General features: G+C 47.0%; 1 protein-coding gene across 2 annotated transcripts; it reads left to right on the forward strand.

Annotated features, from left to right (window-relative positions):
• Positions 1-350: 350 nt before the first annotated feature.
• On the forward strand, positions 351-27,303 carry INTS1 (integrator complex subunit 1). Of its 2 annotated transcripts, XM_026054079.1 has the most exons (47): positions 351-434; positions 518-793; positions 1,473-1,669; positions 1,889-2,026; positions 2,780-2,939; positions 3,221-3,326; positions 3,612-3,798; positions 3,938-4,083; positions 4,209-4,350; positions 4,698-4,874; positions 5,058-5,166; positions 5,640-5,760; positions 5,997-6,074; positions 6,590-6,747; positions 7,319-7,415; positions 7,804-7,895; positions 8,226-8,286; positions 8,656-8,853; positions 9,098-9,227; positions 9,414-9,593; positions 9,689-9,838; positions 10,402-10,581; positions 10,781-10,885; positions 11,499-11,666; positions 12,042-12,153; positions 12,598-12,759; positions 13,934-14,080; positions 14,473-14,571; positions 14,978-15,102; positions 15,761-16,015; positions 16,462-16,621; positions 16,929-17,069; positions 17,446-17,626; positions 17,711-17,834; positions 18,357-18,475; positions 19,513-19,600; positions 20,214-20,440; positions 21,452-21,575; positions 22,030-22,163; positions 22,545-22,737; positions 23,018-23,145; positions 23,746-23,858; positions 24,343-24,456; positions 25,192-25,262; positions 25,807-25,898; positions 26,011-26,120; positions 26,548-27,303. In XM_026054079.1, the coding sequence occupies exons 1-47, from the start codon at positions 377-379 to the stop codon at positions 26,661-26,663; spliced, it is 6,549 nt and encodes a 2,182-aa protein (XP_025909864.1). In that variant the 5' UTR covers positions 351-376; the 3' UTR covers positions 26,664-27,303. The 2 variants fall into 2 exon arrangements, with proteins under 2 accessions (XP_025909864.1, XP_025909863.1); XM_026054078.1 differs by lacking the exons at positions 351-434; positions 518-793 and having other exon boundaries at positions 1,479-1,669; positions 12,601-12,759.
• Positions 27,304-27,966: the final 663 nt, after the last annotated feature.

Raw genomic sequence — 27,966 nt, forward strand, 5'->3', positions numbered from 1 at the left:
ACCCAGCACCGGGATCCCAGCACCGGGATCCCAGCACCCAGATCGCAGCATCCCGGATCCCAGCTCCTGGATCCCAGCATCCCAGTCCCTGGCACCCCCACCCGAGGGCTCCCACGCCCCCCCACGCACTCCCCCCCCCGCCCCGTCTCCCTCCAGCGCCCCGGGTGCGGTTCCCGCCGCCGCCCGCCGGGGGGCGCCGCAGTTTCTGGCGGCGCGCTGCGCCCTCCGGCCGCCAGGGCGCGGGGCGGGACGGGGCGGAGCGGAGGGAAGGGAAGGGAAGGGAAGGGAAGGGAAGGGAAGGGAAGGGAAGGGAAGGCGGCTTCCGCGTCCGGAGCGCGGCCGGCGGGTCGCGGTTGCCGGTCTCCTCGGTGCCGCCATGAACCGCCCGAAGGCGGCGGCCGTGCGGCGGCCCAGCGCCGTGCCCAAGCCCTCCGGTGAGTGCCGCGCCTCGCCGCGGGGTTCGGGGGGGCCCGGCCGAGCCCCGCGCGGGCCCTCACGGCTCTCCCCCTGTTGGCAGCTCACCCGCCGCCCGGCGACTTCATCGCGCTCGGCTCCAAGGGGCAGAGCGGCGACACCAAGGCCGCCGTGACCCTGCTCAAGCCGGCGCCGTCGGGGCTGCCCTCGGAGCGCAAGCGGGAGGCGGCGGCCGCGGGGCTGCCCGGCCTCGCCAAGCGGCCCAAGCTGCCGGCCACGCCGCCGCTCAGCGCGCTGGGCCGCCTGGCCGAGGCGGCCGTGGCCGAGAAACGCGCCATCTCGCCCTCCATCAAGGAGCCCTCCGTCATCCCCATCGAAGGTGAGGCGCGAGCGGGAGCCCCGGGCCCCGGCAGCGTGGCGGGTAGTGGCCTCGCATGGAGCTGGAGCTCGGGAACCTCCCTCTGAGCCCAGGTGCTGCAGCCTGCGCCGTAAGGACCTCAGAGGCGCCCCGCTTCCATTCCTGGGGAGCGAATGCGGAGTTTTCAGTGGAAACGGGTGACCCCTGCGGCGGGCAGGAGGCTGCCCCTCCAGCCCCGGGACCCGCCGTCCTGCCCTCGTCCCGCGGCGCTCGGGGTCAAGACACGCTCCTCTCCTCCCCATTCCCACCGGCTGGCTCTGATCATCCCGCCCGGCAGCTCCCCGAGGGCAGCCCTTGAAAGACATTTTCGACAAAATCTTAGAACTTAAATTATGGATTTACATCCATCAATTTTAACATTTTTGGTGTATCTGTGTGCCATATTTTCTCTGTTGCTTCATTTCCTGCTGTTGGATGTATCCGTGGAAGGATATTCTACTAACAAGAAAAAGCTGGGGGAGGGTTGTCAGGCAGGAGATAATTTTTAATGGCATTTAGGTGTGAGGGGTGGAAGCCGTTGCAGTGGGTAAAAGCAAGCAAATCCATGCCTTATTTTCTAGGTTCCTTGTCTTTCAGGTGTCCTGCGTTAGGTTGTTTTGCACAGGTGTAGAAACTAATGCCTGTGTGTTAATTACTGCAGTGGTCCCCACGGTGCTGCTGGATGAAATCGAGGCAGCAGAGGCAGAAGGCAACGACGACCGGATCGAGGGGGTGCTGTGCGGAGCAGTGAAGCAGCTCAAAATGAACAGAGCCAAACCTGATACTACGCTCTACCTGAGCCTCATGTACCTGGCAAAGATCAAACCCAACATCTTTGCCACTGAAGGAGTTATCGAGGTGAGAGCGGTGTCACGTAGGGACCCTCAGGTTCGTTGGCAGTGGGGTTTTTGCCAGCCGGAGAGTGTAGTCGTAGTTTCTGTCAGGCCAGAACATAAGCTGTGTATGTCTCTGTAAATAACTGTGTTGCACAAATTGCAGTCATTTGTGTATCTTCTTTCAGTGCTTTTGTGCCCGCTGCTCTGCTAGGTGGTCTGATTTTTGTATGTGATCTTGCAGGCCCTGTGCAGTCTTCTTCGAAGAGACGCCTCCATCAATTTCAAAGCCAAAGGGAATAGCCTGGTGTCTGTCCTGGCCTGCAACCTCCTCATGGCTGCTTACGAGGAGGACGAGAACTGGCCGGAGATTTTTGTCAAGGTGATTGAATTCAGAGTGTTGCTGTTCTATGGAGACAGTGGTGGGCAGACTGGGTGAAATGCAGCTGGGGCTGGGACACCCATGTGTATTGGTAGCAGGATAAGAGTAGAGGATTTAATACTGCTGCAAGAGGAGAGAGTGTCCAGTGACCTGTCAACCAGCATGGGTGGGAAGAAAGAAAATAACCTCCTGTCAAGGAATAATCTCCACTGATGGTCAAATTGCTGTGGCCTCTTATATTTTGTTGCCTTATGTCTGCTTTTTACAAAAAAAATCTCCTGGCAATGTGTGTTGATATATCGGTGTCCCAGAGATGCCTGACTGTCTGGATTGCCTGTAGCAATTGAGTACTTACAGCTCATCTGTTTTAAAACCAACAGCTTAACAGGTCAACTTCTCTATGTTAGAAGTGGGAGCCTTTGTGAAATCTTTGCTGAAATAAGGCACCTGTGATCCCAGACAGATTCAGTATCCAGCAGAGCTTGGGTGGCTTACTTGCTCTTATGTGACACACCTGAGCTCATGTGGTCTCAGTTTCTAATCTGTGCTGTGAGGGTGCTGTTTTCCTGCCTCACAGCTGCATTTTGAGAACGAACAAGCCATGCAGGGGGGTTGGGCTACATGATCTCTAGAAGTCTCTTCCAACCTTAAGGATTCTGTGACTCTATAACTTGCCAAACTCGCAAATACACTTGTGATTAACCTGTACAATACAGCTGTGTGTAATGTTCTCTATTCCTTCTTTTCCTATAGGTTTATATTGAGGATTCCCTCGGGGAGCGCATCTGGGTTGATAGCCCTCACTGCAAGACATTTGTGGATAACATTCAGACAGCCTTTAATACGAAGATGCCCCCTAAGAGCATGTTGTTGCATGGGGAGGTTGGCCGTAGTGGAGGGGACCTTAGTGCTGGTAAGACGTTTGGGGAAACGTGAACAAAGAGGTAGGGACAGGAGGGAACTCTGCAAGTTTAATAACAGATGAATGGTTTGTTGCTGTATGGAATAACATAGACCAGATTTAAGAGATTAGTGAAAGGAATTTAAGGAATTGTACCTGTATGTGATACAATTTGAAGAAGCTTGTGGTGTTATTGAAGAGATCCTTGACAGAAGGTGAAGGCTTCAGAGCAGAAGGAGTCTGTAGGCAAGGGAGCCGTCTCATGAAGTGTGCTGCATGCTGCTCTGTTGCAGGGAGCAGCCCACATCCCTCCATGACAGAGGAGGAAGACAGCCAGAGTGAGCTGCTGATTGCAGAGGAGAAAATGAGCCCAGAGCAGGAAGGCCAACTCATGCCCAGGTACAGTGCTCTCCTCCTGACCTAGCTACGAGGCAGATCGGGTCTGTGCTCACCCCTGATCAGTAGTTCTTTGTCGCAGTGCTGCAGTTGGGGGCTGCTTCTCTCAGTAGCCCTCCTGTAACTCTAGATGATGTTGAGCACCAGCTAAAACTATCCTGGAAATAGGAATAAGAAACATTGTTTTGTAACTATAACACATACAAGAGAGGATGCTAATTTCTCAATATGCTGAAGTATGGCCAGGCCTTGTGCAGAAGTGAACAAAATGTGACTTGTGTGGCTTAGGTACGAGGACCTTGCAGAGAGTGTGGAGGAGTACGTCCTAGACATGCTGCGGGACCAGCTGAACCGGCGCCAGCCGATGGATAACGTCTCCAGGAACCTCCTTCGTCTGCTGACAGCGACCTGTGGCTACAAAGAGGTTCGACAAATGGCTGTGCAACGGCTGGAGATGTGGCTGCAGAATCCAAAGGTAAAGAGAGCAGCTGTTGGGCCATGACTGTTGGCCTTGGTCTGGAGTCCAGCCAGGAGAGCCACACGGATATACCCCAACTATGCTTCCCACCTGTGATGGTAGGTGGTTGTAGAGTCATTCCATTCTTTCCCTGCAGTTGACCAAGCCAGCTCAGGACTTGCTGATGTCAGTCTGTATGAACTGCAACACTCACAGCTCGGAGGACATGGAAGTTATCTCCAACCTTATCAAAATTCGCCTCAAACCAAAAGTCCTTCTCAACCACTACATGCTGTGTGTGAGGTAAGGGAGTGACCAGGCGTGTGATGGCAAGAGAGTGCCTGGATCCTTGATGGCCTCAGTGCCCCTGCAAAGGGTTTTGCTGCAAGGAAAGCTCAAGTTCTCATAATTTTGGCCTTCTCTTTCAGAGAGCTACTGAATGCACACAGGGATAACCTGGGCACTACAATTAAATTTGTGATCTTCAATGAACTGTCAAATGCAAGAAATCCCAACAACATGCAGATCCTGTACACTGTGCTGCAGCATAGCTCAGAGCAAGCTCCAAAGGTAGGTTGAAGGTCTTGCAGGCTCTTATTGAGAGATCTAGTTAAACTAAGGTTCAAATGAAATAATTCCTGACAAAATGGCATACTCTGTGCTATTATTTTGAAAATAACACTGCTGCACTAGTTAGTGCCTGTGCATATCATTCTTAAGAATCATATTTGGGGTAAGTGACTTTGTGATAGTGAAGTTTTAAGAGTAGTATCTATTATAGCTCCCCAGTGATGTTAGGTTAGTGGGGATCTGAAGGACAAGAATAGTGCTGACACTGTTTCCTTATTTTATGTTTTCTTTTATGCTATGCATACTGATACATTACAACACACTAAAAACTTTCTTTCTGGCCCCAGTACCTGGCCATGGTGTTCCAGGATCTTTTAACTACTAAAGACGATTACCTGCGGGCTTCGCGGGCGCTGCTGCGAGAGATCATCAAACAGACAAAGCACGAGATCAACTTCCAGGCCTTCTGCCTGGGCCTTATGCAGGAACGGAAGGAGGCCCAGTATGCAGAAATGGAGTTCAAGGTACCACTTATTTTGACCAACATGCTTCCACATGTACTAGAGGTGTACAGTTTTTTCATCTTTGACTTCAATGGCTCACTATTTGTCTTTCATTTCATTGTTGTGCCACAATTCTTTCGTTTGATGAACCCCTTTTTCCCAAGGCAGCTTGTGGTATTACTGACTCTGCTGACTTCCCTTTAGGAGCGGTTTGTCATCCACATTACTGATCTACTTGCTGTCTCCATGATGCTTGGTATCACAGCCCAGGTGAAGGAAGCTGGAATTGCTTGGGACAAAGGAGAGAAAAAGAGTAAGCAGAACAACTTGGATTCCCTTTTAAAGGGGACGGCCTAGTAGACATCACCTGGTAGTGCTAAGATTGGGGGATTTTGCAGATATGATTAGGAAGGTGCCCCTCCATGGGAAGTGGCTTTTGCATGGCTGGGAAAAGATACAGGTGCATTTCATGTCTGTAAGCAATAGGTGAGGACCTCAAACGAGGTCATATCTGAAGGGTTCCTGCATAAACACCTAATGCTGAGAGAGCAGGCTTTTCGGGTAATATTGAAGAGACTACCTGAATGTTGTCTTGTCTTTGCTGTGTCCTGGGATTTTGCCACACTTTCCCAGTGTGTGCCATTAAGCCAAGCAAGTACATGTGTTTAGGGCTGGAAGACGGCCTGGTTTACACCTCCCTTCTAGAGGTGCAAACTTGAAACAGGTATCTTCTGCCCTGTCCCCAGCAGGGCTCTAACATGTGTTTGTAATCTGATTGTCCTTCAGACCTGGAAGTGCTGCGCTCTTTCCAGAATCAAATTGCTGCGATCCAACGAGATGCTGTTTGGTGGCTTCATACAGTTGTTCCATCTATCAGCAAGCTTGCTCCAAAGGACTATGTGCACTGGTATGACAGTCGGGATAGCTCGGTCTCCCTTTCCCCCCTATTAGAAGAACATAGTAAACCAGAAAAACGTAATGGAAAATACTTCTGATATATATTATCCGTGTCCACCCATTTAGTTCAGTAGGGAGTTTTCAGTTATCTGACCAAATACGTGGTTTGTGTCGTCCCTGCGTTGTTTTGCAAATTTGTTCTCTCATGTCATGCAGACGATATTTACTGTTTTCATGTCTCTACAGCCTCCACAAGGTGCTCTTCACTGAACAGCCAGAGACCTACTACAAATGGGACAACTGGCCCCCTGAGAGTGACCGCAAGTGAGTGTGTGCCTCCACCTACAGCTGATTGCCTGGGCAGAGCTGCTGCAGCCAGAGGCGGAGCAAATCATTTTTTTTTATGATGCTACTTCTAGATCTTTGTGTTTGAGGTCTTGGAACCATACTTAGACTTCCATTATTTGCATGCTGTCTTAAAATTAGAGCTTACTGCTCCTGCCTACATCTGTTCCCCTTCACTGACTCCTGTTCCCTGTGCCAAACTCTTCTGTATCTCGATGTTGTAATGTGAGAATGGCAGCCCTGCACTGGATAGTTTCTACTGGGGTAATATTAAGGGTCTTAGACTCGATCAAGCAAGTGTGAATTGCATTTGTACAAGGCAATACAGGCAGTATTCTAGAACAAAAAATTGTTACAGATATTTGCAGTTACAACTGAAGACTGAGGAAGTAGTGCTTACGTGTTGTGGCTTATTTTCTGCTCAGATGAGCTCGAGGGTGTATGGAGAGGTTCTGCAGTCAATAAAAGCATAACTGATGTTTTATGTCATTCAGCTTCTTCCTTCGCCTCTGCTCCGAGGTGCCCATTCTGGAAGACACGCTCATGCGGATCCTCGTCATCGGTTTGTCACGGGACCTTCCCCTTGGCCCTGCAGATGCCATGGAGCTCGCTGACCACTTGGTGAAGCGGGCTGCGGCTGTGCAAGCAGATGGTAAGTGTGCACGAAGCTCTAGCAGGCAAGTGGCTCTTGCTGACCACATACCTGCTTCTTGCTCCCTTGCACTCTAGTGTGCCTGGGACATGTACCAAAAAGCCTTTGTATTACTGTAAGCACGTTTTAATCTTGCGTTTGGCTCAGAGCTAGGTTGATGTTGGTTTCTTGCTTTTGAAACCTTTAGTTCCTCTGAACTGAAGGAAGGTCTGAGCAGATACTCCTTCAAAGAAGCAATGAATTTGCATACTGAAAAAGACAGAGATGTTGCATTGGGTACATTTGGAAAAAGAAAACAAAACCTGCTCCTATAAAGGATTTAAAGCAATTAGCAGCTGAAAAGCTTGATATATCCTTATATCCTGTCTTACTACTACCTTTTTTGTGTGTGTGTGTGGGTTACTTTTTTATAGATGTTATTGTCTTTTCTCCTGATGCTACAGGATCTACAAACCCACAATAATGTAGTTGCTTGAAGTTGAATTTTTAATATACTGTGATTATTTTTTGAGAAGGACTTTCAGCTAGGTAGACAGGTCAATAACTTGTTTTAACTTTTTTATTCCTGCAGATGTTGAGGTCCTGAGGGTAGAGAGAATCCAACTGATAGATGCCGTCTTAAATCTGTGCACTTATCACCATCCAGAAAATATCCAGCTACCCCCAGGGTAAGGCTTATCACATAGACAATATCAGTGTGATCTAGCTCATTTTCACCTTGCGAGTAACAATACTAACCCACAGATTTTGAAATGCTTTTCTCTGTAATTTTTAATAACTGTGTCATGAGGACACCTTTCCAATGTCATGTTCCGGTGGGAATTTCTGCAGGGCAAATCAAACCTGAGTCATGAAATAGATGTTCCTCTGCAAGAACTTCAATGTTTGTTCTATAAAATTTCAGCTGAACCCTGCTTTTTCTCTTGAAAATAATTCTTTTTTTGAAGGCCATTAACCCAGTGTGTCTGCATCAACACAGTGACTAAGAAAAGCAATGTTGAAATAGGCATAAGTAACTAAATCCAACCACTTTGTTTTTCTTAATGGTTTTTGCAGGTACCAGCCTCCAAATCTAGCCATTTCTACCCTCTACTGGAAAGCCTGGCCCCTCCTCCTTGTAGTGGCTGCATTTAACCCTGAAAACATTGGTAAGGACAGACACTTCTTGAGACATCAGTTCTGCTGCAAAATTTGATCAGGGTGCAGTTTACTGAAATCTGTGTTCAAGGCATGTGCTCAGATGGCAGGATACTGTGATTACTTAACTCTGCTGTGATACTGAATCATTGGAATAATTGAGCAGAAATATACAGTGTAATAGTTTGGACAAGAATGTGGCTGTGATCAGCCACAGTTTAAATGTGATGGGCTGTTCCAAAGTGGGCTTACTGTATCCTCCCACCTTGGAGTCTATTAGAATCTATACAAGTATTGTGACTTTGCTGAATCCATGACTGCCCTTATCTTCTCTGCTGCAGGACTGGCTGCCTGGGAAGACTACCCCTCTCTAAAGATGCTCATGGAAATGGTCATGACCAAGTTAGTATGTTTAAATCGTCCTATAAATCATATGGACCACTGAACACACACTTCTGAATGAAGTTGTTTCTAGCTGCCTCCTTCCTTTCTTTTGGGACTGGTGTAAAATGGTCTGTCTGGCAGTTAGAGTAAAACGAAGTCTTTTCCCTGACAGAAATATTATGAGCAATGAAGTAGTGATGAGAGGGAGCGGGAGTTGACAGTGTCATGTCACTTGCTGTGAAGGGCTCTGTCTCCCTGTCCTTGCTGGGAAGATGTCCTGCTGTTTCCTTGTTGCCTAAGGACCTGAGGTTATGGGGATGTTGGGTCTGTTTGTGGTTCATGAATGTTGGATAGAGCAAGATAACCATTTTTGACTTATTTTCTTAGTAACTATTCCTATCCTCCATGTACCTTGACGGATGAGGAGAAGTGCACAGAGATGATTAACCGTGAGCTTCAAATCTCCCAGAGGGAAAAGCAAGAGATTCTTGCATTTGAAGGTCATCTGGCTGCTGCATCCACTAAACAAACAATTACAGAGAGCAGCAGCCTTCTGCTGTCCCAGCTGACAAGTCTGGATCCTCAGTAAGTAGCCTTCTGTGGTCTTTTTCCAGCAAGAAATCCCAGTTAATCCTAATTGGGAGACTGTACAACTGGTAGGGTGGTTGACGTAGGGGAAAAGTGCATGAGATTTGTTAGACAGATGCATCATGTTTGCTCCTTATCTTCTGCCATAACCATATGGCTCCTTTGCATTGATTGATTGCTCTTCACCAACACCAGAGCAAAGGTGTATCTAACTGTGGGTAATTTCTTATTCCCCTGGTAGGGGTCCCCCACGCAGACCTCCCCCGCATGTCCTCGAGCAGGTGAAGAGCCTGAACCAGTCCTTGCGCTTGGGCCACCTCTTGTGTCGCAGTCGTCATCCTGATTTTCTTCTGAACATCATTCAAAGACAGGTGGGTTCCATTGATGACCTGGGTAAGTGAGGATCAGAGTTCTAGTTTCTGCAGCTGGAGCAGAGTAGGGACAGAAGGGAACTGAGTAAGATGCCAGGAAATATGTTTTACTACTCGGGAATTAAATGATCCATGTGCTGCATTTAGGTTTTGCTGATGCTGCATTGTCATTCTCCTATTTTCTAGGCTTCCTCGCAGTCAATGCCATGGCTGGCAGATCTGGTTCAGTCTAGTGAGGGCTCGCTGGATGTCCTACCTGTGCAGTGTCTCTGTGAGTTCCTGCTTCACGATGCTGCTGATGAGCCAACCTCAGGTGAAGAAGAAGACGAGGGTGAAAGTAAAGAGCAACGTGCCAAGAAACGTCAGGTGAGTGGTCTCTTGTGGTCAGTTCTCTTGTCTGCTTTCTGCACAGCTCAGTTCTCTTTTGATTTCACTGGAACGGCCAATTTCTCACTCCACAGAGACAGCAGAAGCAAAGGCAGTTGCTTGGACGCTTGCAAGATTTGCTCTTGGGTCCCAAAGCAGATGAGCAGACAACCTGCGAGGTGCTTGATTATTTCCTACGCCGCCTGAGTTCCTCCCAGGTGGCTTCACGCGTCCTGGCCATGAAGGTAAGAAAAAATAAAGAACTTCTGACCAGGACTTATCAATAGCTGAGGGCTGGGTTCTGCATTGATGCAAGTTCAGAGCCAGTGCAGGGAAACTGTTCAGTGTCATCCTTTTGCAATGACTTTATTGCCAGACCTATCTGATGGATTTCTGCTACCTCTCATTCAAAGGCTTCCTTTGTTCTGCAGCAAAGTATCCTTTTTAAGATGGAACTGATTTTGCTATGTCTGCTGTGAAGTTGAAGCATAGTCATCACAGATCACATACTCCATGAAGTAGCAGGCAGCAGATTTTCTGTAGGATGTAGATGAGTAAATGCCTGGTGCTCCGAAGCATAGTTAAGGCAAGTAGAATTGCAGATAGCCCAAATGGATTGTGTCTACCCAAGACAGAAACTCTAAATAGGGTAACTGTCAAGTAGACCTATGGTCTGAAGCCTCCTGTAGGCTTGGTTCCATGTTAATGGCTCCATGGTGTTTGAAACTTGTTTCTTTCTCAGTGAGGCAAAACTAGAGATGTAGCTGTGGCTTCCTGTGCCTAGAGTCTGTCCATTTGCTTTATGCAGGGCCTGTCCTTGGTGCTGTCAGAAGGGGGATTGCGTGATGGAGAGGAGAAAGATCATCCCATGGAAGAAGATTCTGGTGATTCGGAACTGCTCCAGGGGTATCAGTGGCTGCTAAGAGACCTCCCAAGGCTGCCACTTTTTGACAGTGTTAGAGCAACAACAGCTCTTGCCCTGCAGCAGGTAGGTGTCAGTAGCTGAAAGGAGCGAGTGAAGCTTGGGGCAAATTATTCTTTGTTGTATTTGTGCTAAAATGAATTTGAGTAAACAATTGGTATGATATAAATCAACATATCTTAGGAGTTATGCTTGTAAAAGAAGAATATTCCGTAAACTGTTTTTTTTACCTCTTGGTTTCTAATGAGAAGAATTCTTGTTTCAGGCCATTCATATGGAGACAGATCCCCAGACCATCAGTGCTTACCTGGTGTACCTCTCTCAGCATGCCCCCGTGGAGGAGCAGGGACAGCACAATGACCTGGCTCTGGTAAGAGACCAGCTAGGATTGTGTGGGGGAGACATGGCAAGCTGAACTCCTTGCCCAGAACACTTGTAGTTATGTGACTTGCCCTACCAACTGGATGAGACTTTCAGAGGGACGTGAATTCAATAGTTGTGTGTGGGTATGTGTTGGAAAGTAGTCTGTCTTTGATGTCATATCTTTCATACAGAAGGCTAGAGAGCAATGACCTCTAGCTGAAGGATAGAGCAGCTGGTCCCAAATGGTATGGGGAATGCAAAAGTAAATAGTAGTTTGAGGAAAATGTCACCATCCGGTAGTGTTACTTAAATGGGCAGATGTTAAATCTGCAGCCAAATGTGTCTGGGGAGAGAATGGGAAGTCAGCCTTAATGATGGGATATGCCATCCCCTGTAACCAAAACTGGAATCATGATTAACAACAATAAATAAAAAAAAATGCATGCACGGCAATGGCCTTTTTCCCCAATGTGACAGTTCCCCTCTTGAAACCTATGGGTTGATCTCTAGAGGGGGCCTAACTAGGCGGTGACAAATGAGAGGGCATGGCACAGTGCAGCAAGGGAGTCTTTCTGTGTTGCTCGGTGGAAAACTTATAGATCTTTCTCTTTCCCTTGCAGTATGTGGCACGGCTCATAGTGGAGCGCTCCACCATCATGTCTCACCTCTTCTCCAAGCTTTCCTACTGTGCCGAGTCGGATGCAGTGCTCGTTGCTCTGCTCTCCATCTTTTCTCGCTACATCAAGCGTATGCGGCAGAGTAAGGAGGGTGAAGAGGTGTACAGCTGGGTGAGTGCCTTCCTTAGCTGTTGTTTACGTGTGTCAAAAAAACTGGGCAAGTTCATAAGATATCTAGTGTGGATTACTAAATCTATTTCGTAAAAAGTCTGATTCAGAATTTTCCTATGCTGAAAATAGTTGGTTGTTAGAATATTAGAGCCAGCTGGTGTGTGTGTAGGACACTATATATAGCAAATGATCACATTCATGCATAAAAAGCTTTTACTCTTCCTGAAGCATCTTTTGTGGCTGCTGTTGGACATATTAAGCTAGACATTTGGTCTGGTCCAGTTTGTCTGTTCCTAAGTCCTCTTGAATACCTGCCTCTCAGTGACTTCATCTTTCTTTCTACACTCCTGTTCATCCTTTCTGTCACTTTTCCAGTCGGAGTCCCAGGATCAGGTGTTCCTTCGTTGGACTAGTGGGGAAACAGCCACCATGCACATCCTTGTGGTTCATGCCATGGTTATTCTTCTGACACTAGGGCCACCTCAAGGTTAGTGAAATGTGCTTGGATTGATTCAACAGGTTTTGGACCATAGAGGGAGCCTTCCCTTTGTCTGCCCCCTCCTAGCAGGTCAGGATGATGTTAATCCTCCTGCTCATGGACTTTGTCCCTTGCAGTTAGTGTTTGTGGCTCCAGAAACCATGAGAATATTACTGCACTGAGTACAGAAATTGCATGCTTGCTTATTGCCTTCTGTAGATGGCATGCAATGATGGTGTGTCCCTCCTCCACTAAACAAGGAGGACTCAGAGGCTTATTGTAGTGTGAGAACTAAGCAACCTGATATAGGTCACATTTCTACTTGATAGTTTATTTATTCCTGGGTCGTTTCTAGATTTCAAGCAAAAAAGTGTTCTGGTTTATTGGCTTGCGAAAGAGAACGGTTCTAGGTGCTTATAAACATAGAAGTTAACTTTTGTGTTCATTCTTAAGCAGGGGATGGTGATTTTTACACCTTATTGGACATATGGTTCCCAGAGAAAAAGCCTCTGCCTACTGCTTTTCTGGTTGACACCTCGGAGGAGGCTCTGCTGCTCCCCGACTGGCTCAAGCTGCGCATGATCCGCTCCGAAGTCCCACGTCTTGTGGATGCAGGTGAGCCTGGGGGGTAGTTGCTGCTGTTGCAGCTCCTCGTGAAGTAGAGATGAACTTCCCTGCTCAAAGCCTCCAAGCGTGCAGCCATTCCACATGGATGTCTTTGATGGATGTCAGTCACTGCACACCCTGAAGCTGAGCAGGGAACTTGCTTGCAGGGAGGGTTATAAAGCAGGGTGAATGCACAGGTTTTGGTGGCAGCTACAGTCTGAACACCGCAGATTGTCCTGTCCCTTAGAGCCATCAAACACCCATACAGAATATGAGCTGGTTCCTGGCACAGGAAATTACGGGATGTCCCAGGATGACTCCTTATTTGGCCACAATGTGCAGCTCCAAGTGTCAGTGAACAGAACTTGAGAATTGTTGCAACTTAGCCAAACCATCAATGCCCAAAGGTTAATTCTAGCCATATTTAAAGCTCCATTCAGTGCAGGCTGAGACTGCAGAGGATGTGTCTTAGGTACAGCACCTTACTGCAGTACTGGAGGCAATTTCTTCCATTCTGTTTCAAGTGCTCAATTTTACAAGCTTTACTAGGTAGCAGTTGTTACTTTGGAAGTCAGGCAGAGGGTCTGACAACTATTTTTCACTTCTATGTGTTTTAATGTGAGTGACTGAATTAAGTTATGCAATTACCCAACAACAGATACAGCACTCTTTTTTTGTGTAATGCGTGGTTTTCTTGCAAGATGGAGAAGTGTGGCCAAAGACTGTGACTGTAACTGTAGTTACTTCTACTAGCCTGGCTTGTAAATGCTCTTTTCGTTAGTATTCATAGCTTTTGTCCCATTCTTACTAATTAAATGACAGCTCTCTATAGCCAGTGATTGAATTATTCAATAATTCCTGCCTGCAGCCATCAACAGATAGAGTAGAAGTTATTTTTAATACAAATGATTTGGTTCCTGAGGTTTTGATCAAATTAAACGGAAGATTAAATTAACCAGTGAGTGAATTAACCGGAAAATGCAATAAGAAAGCAATGATTTGGAGAGCAAAGAAAACATAGTAAGCAACTGCCAGACTTCTGGCTTTAGGCTCTCCGCAGCCCTGTCATTAATGTGTCACTGTTGGTCCAGTCAAAAGCACAAAGATCAGGTAATTAGGATGACCAGCACTTTGGAGATGTCAGCAATTTGGAGGTGTCAGGATTTGGGGTTTTGTGTTTCAGCCTTGCAGGACCTGGAGCCGCAGCAACTGCTTCTCTTTGTTCAGTCCTTTGGAATCCCCGTTTCCAGCATGAGCAAACTCCTGCAGTACCTGGATCAGGCCGTGTCCCATGACCCGCAGACACTGGAGCAGAACATCATGGACAAGAGTAAGAGCTCTGCACTATATTAACTAGGCTTTTTACTCTTCCTTTGGGTGGTTTTGAGACTTTCTTGGAGAAGTCCAAAACAGTTCAGTGAACTCTGTGCCCCAACTGCTTTTACAACCTGTCAGTCTCTCTAGTCACCTCCCCAGGGCTTCTTTGGATGAGTCTTGGCTGCGTTTCCCTAAGATGAGAAGGATTTTCTGGGTTGGACTGTGTGGAGTCCAGAAATAACTTTAAGGCTAACTGTAACGGAAACAAGGTGTGCTTACATGGTGTTTGCAGAGTCTTTCAGGATCAGTCCCTCCACTGCGGGAGCTCTGCAAACAGCAGCCTGTCTTGTCCTGCTTTATTCAAGAGAAGGAGATGATGTAATCATATTTTGCCCTCTTTTTCAGACTATATGGCTCATCTTGTGGAGGTTCAACATGAGAGAGGAGCAACAGGAGGCCAGACTTTCCACTCCCTGCTCACTGCCTCTCTACCAGCCCGACGAGGTACTAAATAGCATGGCCCGAACTTCTCAATATCAGAATCCTTTCCTGAACTTCCTTCCTCTGCTTTTAAGGACCAGAAAATACTGTTTTCTGCATTGATTGTGCAGTGATAGTGATACATCCACAAGCTGCAGTTAAAGCACTCTGACAAGGGCTGGCACTTACTCCTGGTCAAGGGAGAATTCTTGTGCTCATGGACTTTGCTACAATGACATATTCTGAGGGAAATAGAAAAGTGGGTCTTGTTTGGCTTCAAAAGGAAAACTACTTAATTTCCCCTAAATTGAAGCCTGTTAAGCTGAAGGCAGTGCTTTGTGGTGCTCAAGATGCCCCTTGCTGTAACAGCACTTTTGGGTTTGTTTTGTAGTTGTGGGTGTTGGTTTTTATTTTTTTCTTCTCCTTGCAGACAGTGCTGAGATGACTAGATCAAAATCTAGTCCTGAGAACTCCCAGAACCAGAGCCGAATACGAGCCTTGAGTCAGGTTCGGGTCCTGGGCCCAGAGGATGACCTGGCAAGCATCATTCTGCAGGTACTGGTGTAACTGCTGTCGTGCAGAGCAGACTGTCTATCAGCTGCTTCCCTGCAGCACCTTCACAACACCCAGATCACTTATACTTGCATCTTCTAACTCCTTCTTGCAGTATTTATGCTATATCCTACAGTCTGATAGGATGGATAAGAGAAGGGGTTTTTTTTTTATTATTTTTTTTATTTTCCTGCAGTCAGGACAGGCTGTGGTTTGTCATGCTCAGTTCTGACAGTGCCAACTAGCACCTCACCCTCTCTGCACCCTCTTTTATGTATGGTACATTTCTCTTCAGTATGAAGGCTTTATGAAAGCTTGCAGGCCTTGGCTGTATGTAGGTAGCTTTTGTGTACTGGCTTGTCTGCCTGCAGAGCCTTTCTGTTCCATAAGGAGCCCGGGGCAAGTAGTTGGCCAGGATAGCTGCCTGTAGCTGAGTAGTGAGATGACTTCACCGTGGTCTCAGTACTGGTGGCCTTATTGGAATCATCTGCTGTGCCTGCTTCTGCACCAGGCACTTAAAATATTGAAAAAGCTCTAACAAAACACCCTCAGTGTCTATGATTGTTCAAGATGAAATCAGTTCTTTGTCTCAGGAATGTTCATAGTGTAGCACGTCTCTTCATTTGCCCTCACAACCATATTCCCTTCTGTCTCCTACCAGCTTTTCCCACTAAATCCAGACCCAAGGTGGCAGACCTCCAACCTGCGCCCGCTTGCCCTCGCATTGCAGCAGGCCCTGGGGCAGGACCTGGCCCGTATCCGCCAGGGAAACACACAGGTGCCCGGGATCACGGCCCGGCTGCTGCAGGCGGTGGCCGCGCTGATCAACTCCCCGCACGGCGGCGCCTTGGCCATGGCCATGCATCGCAGCCACTTCATCTCCTGCCCGCTGATGCGCCAGCTCTACCAGTATCAGGTGAGTAGTCACTTTTTGCTAACAAACAAAAAAGGTGGGGAAGAAATGCAAAGTTTGGGGCATGTCTGCTCTGCTGTGTGCAGACCCTCTTCTGCTGCGATGCCAGAAACGTATCCTGGGCAAGGTGATACAGTTGCCTGTCGTGGGCATCTGCACTGAGGCTGCCTGTATTAGCCCAGTGCTGCTGAGAGTTGGGGTTACCTGCAGGGTTGGGTGAACCTGTGTGGTAAGCTGTGGATTTGTAGTTTTGGGCCTTGAGATCTTTAGGCTATGCTGGTTTTTGGCTTTTTGGCTTGTGTGGTACCCTAGAAGCTGCTGCCTTGAGGTCATCGAGTCATGGCTCAGCAGAATGTGTGCTCTGTGTTTTTTGCCAATATATACCACTACTTGCATCTTTGCTGATAACTTGAAGTGGCCATAAGCAGGTCTCTTGCTGTTCTCCCTAGCGCTGCGTGCCCCAGGACACTGCCTTCTCCTCGCTCTTCTTCAAAGTCCTCATGCAGATACTGCAGTGGTTGGAGAACCCTGCCGTGGAAGATGGACCCCTGCGTGCTCAGCTGAAGGGCTTTGCTGTGCAGTACTCCTCAAGGCACAGGATCAATGATGGTACAGTCACTGCTACCTTGTGCAGCTTGTGGAAGCAACAGTCAACCATTGGGGACAAAAAAAAAAAACCCTGCACTTAGACCAAGAGGTGGGGTGGGCTGTCTTTTTTTATAGTCTCAGGAATAGTGAAAAGAGGAAAACTTGAGTTGCACTGTGCTAAACACTCAACAGTGGGTTTGAATGCAGGAGTACCTGTGCCCTAGAACCACAGGGTGCATCTTGAAAAGGGAGGCCCCTCAAATTTGTCTGAGGAGGGGGCTGGCTTGGACCTCTGCCGGTGCTGTGACTTTTATTTATTTGGTTTCAGTTCGTAGTGGCTTTCTGCACCTTACAGAAGCACTGACTTTCCGTCGTGATTCTGACTTGATCAGCTCCACAGTCTGTGCCATCATTGCAACCCTGAAATCAGGAGAAAAGTGTAATGTGGAGCCAGAGCTCATCAGTAAAGGTAGGGCTGTTCTGCTCACCTCTCCTGCAGCAGCAAACTGATCTTCCAGCCTAGCAAGCATCTCCTGTGCAGGGAGTGGGAGGCTGCCTTCTTCCTGGATCAGATAACACAGGCTGATCTAAACTTGGTTCTAGTTTACATTGCCTCATTCCATTGCACTGGTGTGTCGGTTTATACACTGTAATCTGTCACTTGAATGAAATGTCTCAGCAAATTGCTGGTTTCTGCTAACATAACGAGCAGAGGAAGTCTGTTCCTTACCAAGCCACACTTCCAGGAATGTTGTATTGAATGCCTTCATGACACATTTGTGAAGTTCCATTGAACCCTCACTGTTTCTTGGAGCTTGTGCATGACATCTTTCTTCCTCTGCCAGTCCTTCAAGGTCTGATTGAAACTCACTCTCCGTACTTGGAGGAACTCCTGACTGTCCTCTTCTCAGCTACTGTTGAGACGACCACCAGGTTTCCTGCTGTGAAACCAATTGCTGTGGTGAGCTCCTTGTTGCTGCAGGACAAAGAGGAGACACCAGTGAAAAAGGAGCTCGATAGCTGCAGGTGAGCCTAGGCAGTGGGGGAAATTACTGGCAGGTCTGGTTTCATGGCATTACCACTGATAAATCGGTCTCATTTTGTCCTCAGCACTGAAGCTGCTTGGCTAGGACCCTCCTCAGGCCTCCTCAATGACTGGCTGGAGATGTTGGACCCAGAGGTGATCAGCAGCTGTCCTGATCTCCAGCAGAAGCTGCTGTTCTCATGGAATAAAGTAAGAGTTGTTAGATGGGGAACTTCTACATTATAACCACCTTCCTTGGTAACCACTTGCACCTGCAAACAGGGCAAGGCGACAGTTTATGCTGTGTTCTGTTTTACAGCAGTTCTAGATCCTCCTCATTAGTGCAAGGCTTATGTTTCATCTAATTTTTATACTTCAGCCTTATTCGTTTCAGGACTTCAGAGAATGTTAGTGGCACAAGATAGTCCAATCAAAACCCAACCGGCTGAATTTTCCTTTGTGGCCTACAGACCAGATAACTAGTGTGCTCAGAAACATTATGCTCAGGCTGAAGCTAAGCTTTCCAGCTTATTCAGTGCTCATTAGACATGTGCTGCATTGACATACTGTACAGTACTGTACTAGTTAGTACTGCAGTGCAAATCCTACCTTAATGTATTGTTATCTTTGCTATCTTTCCCTGGATCTTCACCCTTCTATAGCACTCACGGTGTCTCTTACGCCTGCCTCACAGTATGGATTTAATGATACTCGTGTTCTTGGTCATTCCAGGCAGGATCCCAGGTGCCCTCCTTCCGCCCGTATCTCTTGGCTCTTCTCACTCACCAGTCCAGTTGGACCACACTACATCAGTGTATCAGGCTTCTGCTTTGCAGAAACAGGGAGCAAAGGTGAGTCTTGTTCTTCCAGGGGAACAAGGGGTTTTGAGTAGGAGTCTGAGGGGGAAAAAGCAGGAAGCAGCTGAGAACAAGAGGTGCTGCATTTCACAGTGCATCTGGCAGGAGATCTAACTCGGCCAAAAACAGGCTTTGAGAGGATGCTGATTTCAGTCATGCTGATTTGAGTACCGTGATACAAATATTACCTGCTGTTTGATGGAAGCAGCACATAAAGACTTGGCTGTGCTGTAAACTGTAAGTGCTGATTGCTGGGCAATCCATCTAGCATTGGCCTTGGTGACAATCTTTATGAAGTTTGAACAATGGCTTGGATAGTGAGCTGAGGGGAGTCTCAGTTCACTGAGAACCATTAGGTTCTGCTCGGTCTTTAGACTTTTTTTTTAGCTAACTCTATTTCTGTTTTTCCTTGATACGGTTCATAATATCAGCTGACCAGTTCTGGTTCAGTCCCAGTCCTCAGCTCTTCTACACTGCTCACAAATGCTAAAGCACCACTGTAGTGTCTTGAATTTAATACACTTGTGGACCAGGGAACATTAAGACCTAATAGAAATTTAAGTCATAATTAAATTAGTAATCTTTCTAAGGCTAATAGTATTCTAGTGTGCATATTATTTTATTATTAATCTTGTGCTTGCTAACAATTTCATTAGTTTCTGCAGTCCGAGATATAATAGGCAGTGTATTTTATTACACTGGGACAGCAAGGTCATTACTCTGATTATACCAATTGCTTGTGTTGGTGGCCTTGTGGTGCAAAATTCCTTGCAACCAAACATACCCTTAAATCCCACACTTTGAGCTCCAGATCATGCGCTGAGCTTGTTGCCACAAATCGTTAGTCATAATCTGGGAACAGCAGACGCAAATGCCTTCTCAGGACTTAATGGATCCTATTTTTACATGTGCAGATGCTTCTTTTTTTCATGATGCTCGAGATGTTTAAAGATACTGTCTTGTTTGTATGCTGCTGGAGGGTTACTTTGAGGTCTAAGGTGCAAATCTTTTAATTTTTTATCTTTTAGCAGGTTTGACCCAACGGCTTCCTTGGATTTCTTGTGGGCCTGTATTCACATTCCTCGGATCTGGCAGGGAAGGGACCAAAGAACTCCTCAGGTAGTGGTTCCTTCAGTTCCTCCAAGGTTCCTGTCTGGCTAGAGTAAATAGTGATGCTTTTACAGGACCTAACTTTCCATGACTGAGAGGTGGCTGAAGTGGTACAGCTGCATCATGCCAAGCTTGCTGCTTGCACTTCAGCTGGTTACTAAGCTGCTCTGCTGAGTTACGTATTACAGTGTTAGTCTGGGGTTCAAAGAGCAGACATGCACACACCTCAGCTTTCCTGCTGCGCATGTCCTCTGCAGCTCCTGCAGCAGATGTCACAACGTCCATGAAAGATCTAGTCAGAAGGCTTCGCCAGTGGTGGGAGCTAAAACCCGTTGAGATAATTTTACCAAGAAGGGATTTGGGTTGTTCTCTTCTTTTGTCTGACTGAATTATGAATTTTGTCCATTGCTCTTTGGAAGTAAATGAGCTCAAAAGTAGAAGAGGGGTGGAAAGGCCTCATTTGGGGGTTGGGATACATGCTTTCAGAGCTCTAGATACCGGGTAGTTCTTAACTGTGGTTGTAAGAAAAATCTTCCCTTCAAATTGAGAAGAGTGTGGATAAAGGAACTAAGGATCTTGGGATCCGTTTTGGATTCATTTTGACTGTCCCTTTGTGTTATAGAAGCGTCGCGAGGAATTTGTGCTCCACCTGAAGGCATCAGAATTGATCAGTATGGTGGAGCTGATCTTGGCTGAAGCAGAAACCAGATACCAGAACACAGAAGAGGCCTCCTGCACACTCATCCAGTCCCGACTGCCCTTGCTACTCAGTTGTTCTCATGGGGACGTTGAGAACATCAAAAAAGTAACGGAGTATCTGACCAACTGTATCCAGCAGTGGGGAAGCAGGTGGGGATGCAAATGCATCTTTTAACTTCAGTTACTCAGAAGTGGGCAACGGTGTCATAATGAGACTTGCCAGGGTGTCTTTGTTAACAATATCATGTTCTAAGGCCCTTGTGATAAGTACATGCTATTGTCTCAGAGATTTTTTTTTAAAGAGATTTAAAGAGATTTTAAAAAAAAGTCATGCTCAGGGTGCTATAGGGACCAGAAAATGGGCTTCAAAAGTGACATTGCAGAGACTTTTTTGCTGTTTTTTCAGGAATTCAGGCTAAAACTGAGGGTGTGGCTTTTTGTTGTTCAAGCCAATGCATTATATTTACTTACTAATTTCTAATTTGAGACCTCTATCTTGTACTTGTTCCTTGACACATCATTAGTATAATGCTGCTGTTGACCATTTGGATTTCTCTTGAAGCTGAAAGGAGACTAAACCTTTTTTTTCCTAGCTATGTTAGCACTGCAGGAAGAACAGGAAGAGAGGATGCTTCAGTCAGTGAACAGGCTGACCTAATCATAACCTCATCTACAGCAGTGCTAGAAAAGATTTACAGAGTTATCTGCTCAGTTGCCCTTGTACTGTATTGCCTTGCAGTACAGAATATGACTGGGAATTGATGGAGGGCAGGTGTGCTGAGTGAGAACAGAGTGATTAGTCTGAATAGCTGTGCTTTGACTACATTTGCACTGGAAATGAGGGATTAACTCAGCACCTTTAACACCGGTGCCATGTAGAAGAACTCTCCTCACTGGGAATATAAGAAAGTTCCATGGTCATACTTGTGACTTTGTATTTTTCTAACTCCAGCACTGGATACAGCTTAATAATAGATTTGCATCGACTGCGTATGGTTTGAGTGGCCTAAAAGAAGCAAAATCTGGAAAACTGATTCAGATTAGTGGTTTGAGCTGTTTGCCATATGTAGGCTGGCTGTTACTGATCTCATGAGTCAGAGGTTGCTTATTTGGCTGAAATTAAACAGGAAACAGGGGCTGACCTCTACCTTTCTCTTACAGCTCTGTGGGAAAGTGCTGCCAGGACCTTCTTCTGCAGATCTACCTGCAGCTGCCTGAGCTGCTTGTGCCTCTGCCTGAGATGCTTCTGACCAGTGAAGGGGCCAGAGACAGCAGCACTTGCAAGGTGAAGTAGAAGGACAGGAGAGCCCCCTTCTAGTCATGTGCCCAAAATACATGTTAGCTTGGTGTGTAGACTAAAAGGAGAGGACAGGCAAATGCTCCCTGGGTCATTGTGGCTTCTTCTGTTGCCCTTTCCTTGCCTGTGCACTCCAGGAGTTCAGGTGTGGTTTATTTTGCAGTGTCCTCCTGTAAAATACTCTTCTGCAAGCTTTTGTGTGCTGAAGACTTCTGGAAGCACAAGTGTGCAGACATCTGAGTGATCCAGTTTTGCTGTCCATTAGGGACTATGGATTTCAGATCCCATTCCGGCTGAAATGCTGCATCTGCTCATGACTTCTACCAAAAAAAAAAAAATTTCTTTTTACCCTCTCTATCTTTTGAAAGGAATTGGGAAGCACAACTGAAGAGCTGTGGGCTCTGTTTTAAACCTTTTAATTGTTACCCACTGTTCTTTCTAGCTTGATGCCCTGGTTCACAGATTCATCACCCTCCTCGCAGACACCAGTGACTCCAAGTCGTCGGAAAGCCGTGTGTGGGATGCCAACATGGCCTGCAGGAAGCTAGCTGTAGCTCATCCCATCCTGCTCCTTAGGTACCACTCTTTCTCTTTACCCTCTATGTGACTGGAGTTCATTGAAATTCATTCATCCTTGTCCAGAAGGGAGTAGCTAGTTGGGTGCAATCCTGATAACTGAGTCTGCATTTATATACAAACATCAAGGGGAAGTGAAATCTCTCCTCTAATGAGGCAGCACCTCCTTTCATTCCTCGTCTGTCAGCCGTCTTGGAATTGGAGACTAGAAAACAGAAAATAGGTGGGAAATGGGGCTTGCTGATTCCATGGATACAGGGATCAAGTGCAGAACTGTGGGAGAGGGTAAGGGAAACTTTCTAGGGATTGTGAGGGGATAATAATCTGTAAATGTTTCTGGGAAGAGGCTGGTTATGGATGTTCTTCTGTTTGGTGTTTCAGGCACTTGCCAATGATTGCAGCTCTGCTGCATGGCCGTGTTCACCTCAATTTCCAGGAGTTCAGGCAGCAGAACCACTTGACCTTCTTCATCCACGTCCTGGGGATTCTAGAGCTGCTCCAACCTCAGGTCTTCCAGAACGAGCACCAGGCGGCACTATGGGACTGTCTCCTGTCCTTCATTCGTCTGCTGCTGGTAGGAAAGCTCCCTGTTCCCTTTCCCTGTGCAGGCTGCCAGCCACTAGAGGGAGAAACTAGTGTAGCACAGGACCAGCCTAGCTCTTTCCTGTCAGCAGGAAACCAAAACCTTCACAAAACCAGGAGTCCAAAGGTGCATCACATCTTAGCTTTGTGGGGAGGTGGGAGGTAAAAATGTTGTTCCCTGGTCACTGCTGTGTTTTCCCCCAGCAGTACAGGATGGGGCAGTGTTTTACTAGCATTTTTTGGTAACTTTTATCTTCCCTATCCTTTCTCAGAACTACAGGAAGTCCTCGCGGCACCTGGCTGCCTTCATCAGCAAGTTTGTCCAGTTTATCCACAAGTACATCACGTGCAATGCCCAGGCAGCTGTCTCCTTCCTGCAGAAACACTCGGATCCACTCCAGTAAGCTGCTTGCTGCAGTTAGCCCGTAGTGCCTGCCGTGCTCCCCTCCTTTGATGTTGACTGTAGGCTGGCATGAACAAGAGCTTGCTCAGGCAAAAGACTCCTGTGAGCTGATCAGTCAGGAGACAGCAAGAGGATGTGACAAAATAGCTGTTAATGTGCCTTTCACCCTTAGCTCCTTTAAATCAACATGATGAGCAGCGCTTCTCTCTTACAGCTGGTGAAACTGAGCCCAAGGAAGTCAGGTGGTGATTTTAACTTGCATGATGGCCCTAAGTGACCCTGTGAGACACTGGGATCCTGCAGTCACTTCCAGAGGCAGTAGCATGGTCATTTCCCTGAGCAGTGGCAGTAAGGGGGCCCATGTGGAGATAGGAGAATGAATTAATTTGCATTCCAACTACAATGAAAGGGAAATCGGAGTTTCTTTAGCTACTTCAGGGTTAAAAAAATAATCTGCTGCTGTTCTCATTTGTCCCTGTTTGTCCCCTCCTGATCCTGCCTCTGAGGAACCAAAATTCATCTTTCCTGTTTGTGAGGAATGATGCTATGAACTCATAGCATCATTGCTATTTAAAACCGTGCTTTCTCTTTCACTAGTGACCTCTCATCAGACAACAGTGACCTAGCAATGCTGAAGTCCCTTCTGGCCGGGCTGAGTCTGCCTAGTAAGAGTGGCATCTTGGACAGAGGCTCTGAAGAAGAAAAGGATGGTCAGTCTGAGTGGGAGAGAGTTATTCTTACTGGTGAATCTGTGATGTGTTTTGGAGAACAGATGCATTTTAGTACAGCTCTTCATGCAGTGTTCACCTGTTCCTGACAACAGCCCAAAGGAAAGGTGTTTTGAATGCAGAATGGCATTTGTGTACTCAGTAATTTGGAAAATGTCTGGGATTTGGGGTTGTCGTTTTGCTGTCAGTGGTATCTTGAGTAGAAGAGTAACTCTAGGAGATGGAGAGTTTCGTTACTGTGGATTTTGTTACCTTCAGCCTCAGTTGAGGATTGACATAGCAAGAAGTCTTAAGGATATATCTTCTCCTCCACTGGTCCCTTTACAATGCGCATGGGGAAATTATTTGGCATGAAAGTAGCTCAGGAAGGTCCCTTTTTGGTGCCTCAGCTGAGGGGACCCAGCAGGGCCTATCTCTGCTAAACCACACAGACCATCAGGAATGAGCTGTTCTCCTTCTGTCCTAGATGAAGCGGCTGCTGGCTCTCTGCCTCTTGTTAGTGTTTCTCTCTTCACTCCTCTCACCCCGGCTGAGATGGCGCCGTACATGAAGAGGCTCTCTAGAGGCCAAACTGTTGAGGGTAAGTGAGGACCTGCAGGGCAATGCAGACAGATAACAGCTGCAGCCCACTCTTCCTGTTCCCAAATCTTAATTTTGGACGTATCCAGCAGTTAGGATGTGGGTTTTGTTATAGCTGAGTTTGTCTATAGCCTTGTGGCAGGGGCTTCCTGTGATACTGTTGTCACTCACATTCAGCAGTGCTGTCTGCCTCTGCCTGGGAGCTCTCCAAGGATCTTTTAAGTGCTCTAGGAAGTAGTGTTGGTGGTTCAGGGAGTATTGCAGTTCATGCTGAGCCTGCATGACCTAGTGCCCCAACTCTCTAGGGTCAGTGGGAGTGCCTTGTTTGTTTTAAAAATAAAAGTACTCAGGTCATAAGAAGCAGGATATTTATTAGAAATCCCCAAGTGACCTTCATGAATGAAAGCTGCCTAAATCTGGCATAAGGGAAAAATATGCTGCTTCTCTGAAGGTCTTCAGAAATCCCAAGTGTCAGTGGTGGCCTTGGGGTGATTGTCTTCCCCCTCATCCCTTCCTTACTCCTGGCAGGATGGTGCTGGTGGTCTCTGCTAGAGCAATTTGGTATGTGTTGATTTATCACATGACATACCTGTCTTCATCTTTTTTTCAAGAATTGTCTTTGCTATTTTATTTTTTGTGAAAATTTGACTGCTTGAGAGACTGGATTGATCAGCATACCACATCCTTTGCTGGATCAGTGAATTTTGGTCACCCTTTACAATCTGAATTCTTCCAGATATCCTGGAGGTGCTGACAGACATTGATGAGATGTCCAGGCGGAGGCCAGAAATTCTGTCCTTTTTTGCTGTAAGTATGGAATGTCTTGGAATCTGCCACTGGGACTACAAGGTCCTTTAAATCAGAGCCCGTTTTGCACAGCCCACTGAAGTACAACTATCCTTCAGGTTGTTCTTGCAGTATGTTTTGAGAGACTTGACTCTCTAGGCCTTCTGACACCAGCATTTATTTCTGTCATCTTCTTTCTATCATACAGTCTCCTTTGCATATTGGGTTTATCATCACCTGCTTTAACTTCTCTGATATCAGAGGAAGTGCCCCTCTACCTCCAATATCAGGCCATGGAGGTAGCAGAACAGCTGTCCAGAAAATACTGGAGACTAAGTAAAATTCAGCTGTCCTGTGTGGAATAAGATTAGAAAGGGGAGGGGGTAGGGGGGAAGGTGCTTTAAAGCATTCAAAACAGGATAATCCTTATTACAGAGAGGGATTTCCTGGCTCAGCCAGTACCTGCTGGTTGTGTGTAGTGCTGGAATGATGTTGGAAGGGTGGTAATGCAAGTCTAGGGATTCTGTTCTCCTTGGATGGTCCTAAATTGTGCATCCTCTCTTAGACAAACCTGCAGAAGCTGATGAGCTCATCGGAGGAGTCTTGCCGCAACCTGGCCTTTTGCCTGGCCTTGCGCTCCATCCAGAACAATCCCAGGTGAGGAAAACACGGACTTAGGCCACCCTGAGTCACTGATAGGCACTGGCTGCCTATTTGCCCACTTGAGACTGACCTGGACTGTACTGACACTGGTGTGCTTGACTCTTAGCATTGCCGCAGAATTTCTTCCCACGTTCATGTACTGCCTTGGCAGCCGTGACTTCGAGGTGGTGCAGACAGCGCTGAGGAACCTGCCGGAATACACCCTCCTCTGCCAGGGTGAGTTGGTGTCTGCCTTTCTGTGCAAGCCTTGCAAGGCTCAGAACTGAGCTCCTGTGCTGGGAACAGCCTCCCCAGGAAGATGCCCAGTCAGTGGTGCCTAGAGTAGGCTGCCGAGTATACAGGTGACAGTCAGTAGCAGCTTGGGTCTGAACATCACAGAGGAGACTTGCCACAGGGACCAGGAGGGCCTCCTTGGAGTAGACTTGCTCCTTTAGGATTTTCCTTGCTGTTGTGATCCCTCACGCGATCACAGACACGCTTGGGCAACTAGAGGGGGAATTATACACTCCCCTGATGGAATAGGAGAATGTCTTGCTTGCACAGCAGAGCTGCAGATGTTTATGCCAGGATTTTCTAGTGGCTTGTTCATGCTTGTATGTTGGAGCACTCAGGCAGGTCCTCATGCTCTCTTTCACCTTCACAGAGCATGCAGCAGTGTTACTGCACCGGGCCTTCCTGGTTGGGATGTACGGACAGATCGACACCAGCTCTCAGATATCAGAGGCCTTGAAGGTTCTGCACATGGAAGCCACGATATGAACTCGTGGTCCAGGGAGCTCCACTTCCAGAGGAATTAACGTAACTGGACTCATCTGCATTGAAGTCCTGTGAGAAGGCACTTGTATTTCAACCCATGTGCTGGAGAATCAAAGAGATGATGTATTAAGCCAGAGTCTGCTGGAAGAGGAAGGCACGTTGACCCAGGAGCTGGAAGGTGCAAGGATGGATCTGGCTAAAATGTCATTTCTGTGGGAGAAAAATCACCTGAATGTTGTGCCAAACAGGGACCAGTTCCTTCACGCGATCTCAGCTACAGCACTGGGCAGGAGCTGTCCCTCTTTCCCTCTAAGAACACAGAGCTGCTGGGAGAGAGGGGAAGGGAGCACAGACCCTTGTGCTTGGAGTCTATAGACTCTCCGTTGTGTGTTGGAGGGAGCACTTGAGTCTGCGTTGGGGGAGAGACTTGGGGGCACCAGTTCATGGTTTGTTTTTCTTTTTTCTAATTAAAACTCCTGGTTTTCATTGTTTCTTTCTGTGCTCCCTGCAGCCTTGACAACCTTCTCTCCTTCATCCTGTTGTTGTTCAAGGTAATGCGTTTCTGGAAGACCCAATTCCATGACCAGATGTGGCCACTGGGATCTGTTCTTTGGGCTCTGTCAACTCGACCTAATGTTTCTTTTGTTATTTCATGTTCTCTGTATGCTGTGCTAAGGGTGATGGCCTGTTTGCCAACTGTCAACAGAGGGTAAAAGAGGAGGTGTGGGATTTTTTATTTATTTGATTTTTTGGGTTTTTTCCTCCTTTCCTCTCTCCCAAAGAAATCCCTGGTTCTGGTGGGTTTTCCAGTCTCATTTTATTCTACTTGACTTGTGTCGTTTGTCATGTCTCTTTTCTCTCATGCTTCACTTGTTAGTATGGAAACTCTTGAATATCTTAAAGTTTATGGAGAAACTGTACAGATAATCTAAATAACCCTGTATTTTGCTGTTGGGGAAGGGACAGATGGAACTTGAGGGGTGGCCGGGTGGAGAAATACTGTCCATTCTTGCAAATGAGGAATGCCACTATAGAGCACTCTGCCAGTGTGTCAAGATAGGAATGAAAACCAAGGGCTGGCTTTGCAGAGAGATGGAAGAGCAAAGAGAGAGATCTGAACCTCCCAACAACTGTAAGTAGTCTCGTCTTCTCTTTATTTAAAGAGATTAGAGACATCACTTAAGGATACATGTTCTTTTTCTCAGCAGCATCTGCTTCGTGTCCTGAACCATTACTGTGGCAATTAGTTGGATATAAATTATGTGGAGGAACAGCTGAAGAAGATCAAGTCAATGAAATGGCTTTC

Source organism: Nothoprocta perdicaria, unplaced genomic scaffold (genome assembly GCF_003342845.1).
Source record: "Nothoprocta perdicaria isolate Ctin4 unplaced genomic scaffold, notPer1 scaffold_12, whole genome shotgun sequence".
In the NCBI taxonomy this organism is placed as follows: Eukaryota; Metazoa; Chordata; class Aves; order Tinamiformes; family Tinamidae; genus Nothoprocta; species Nothoprocta perdicaria.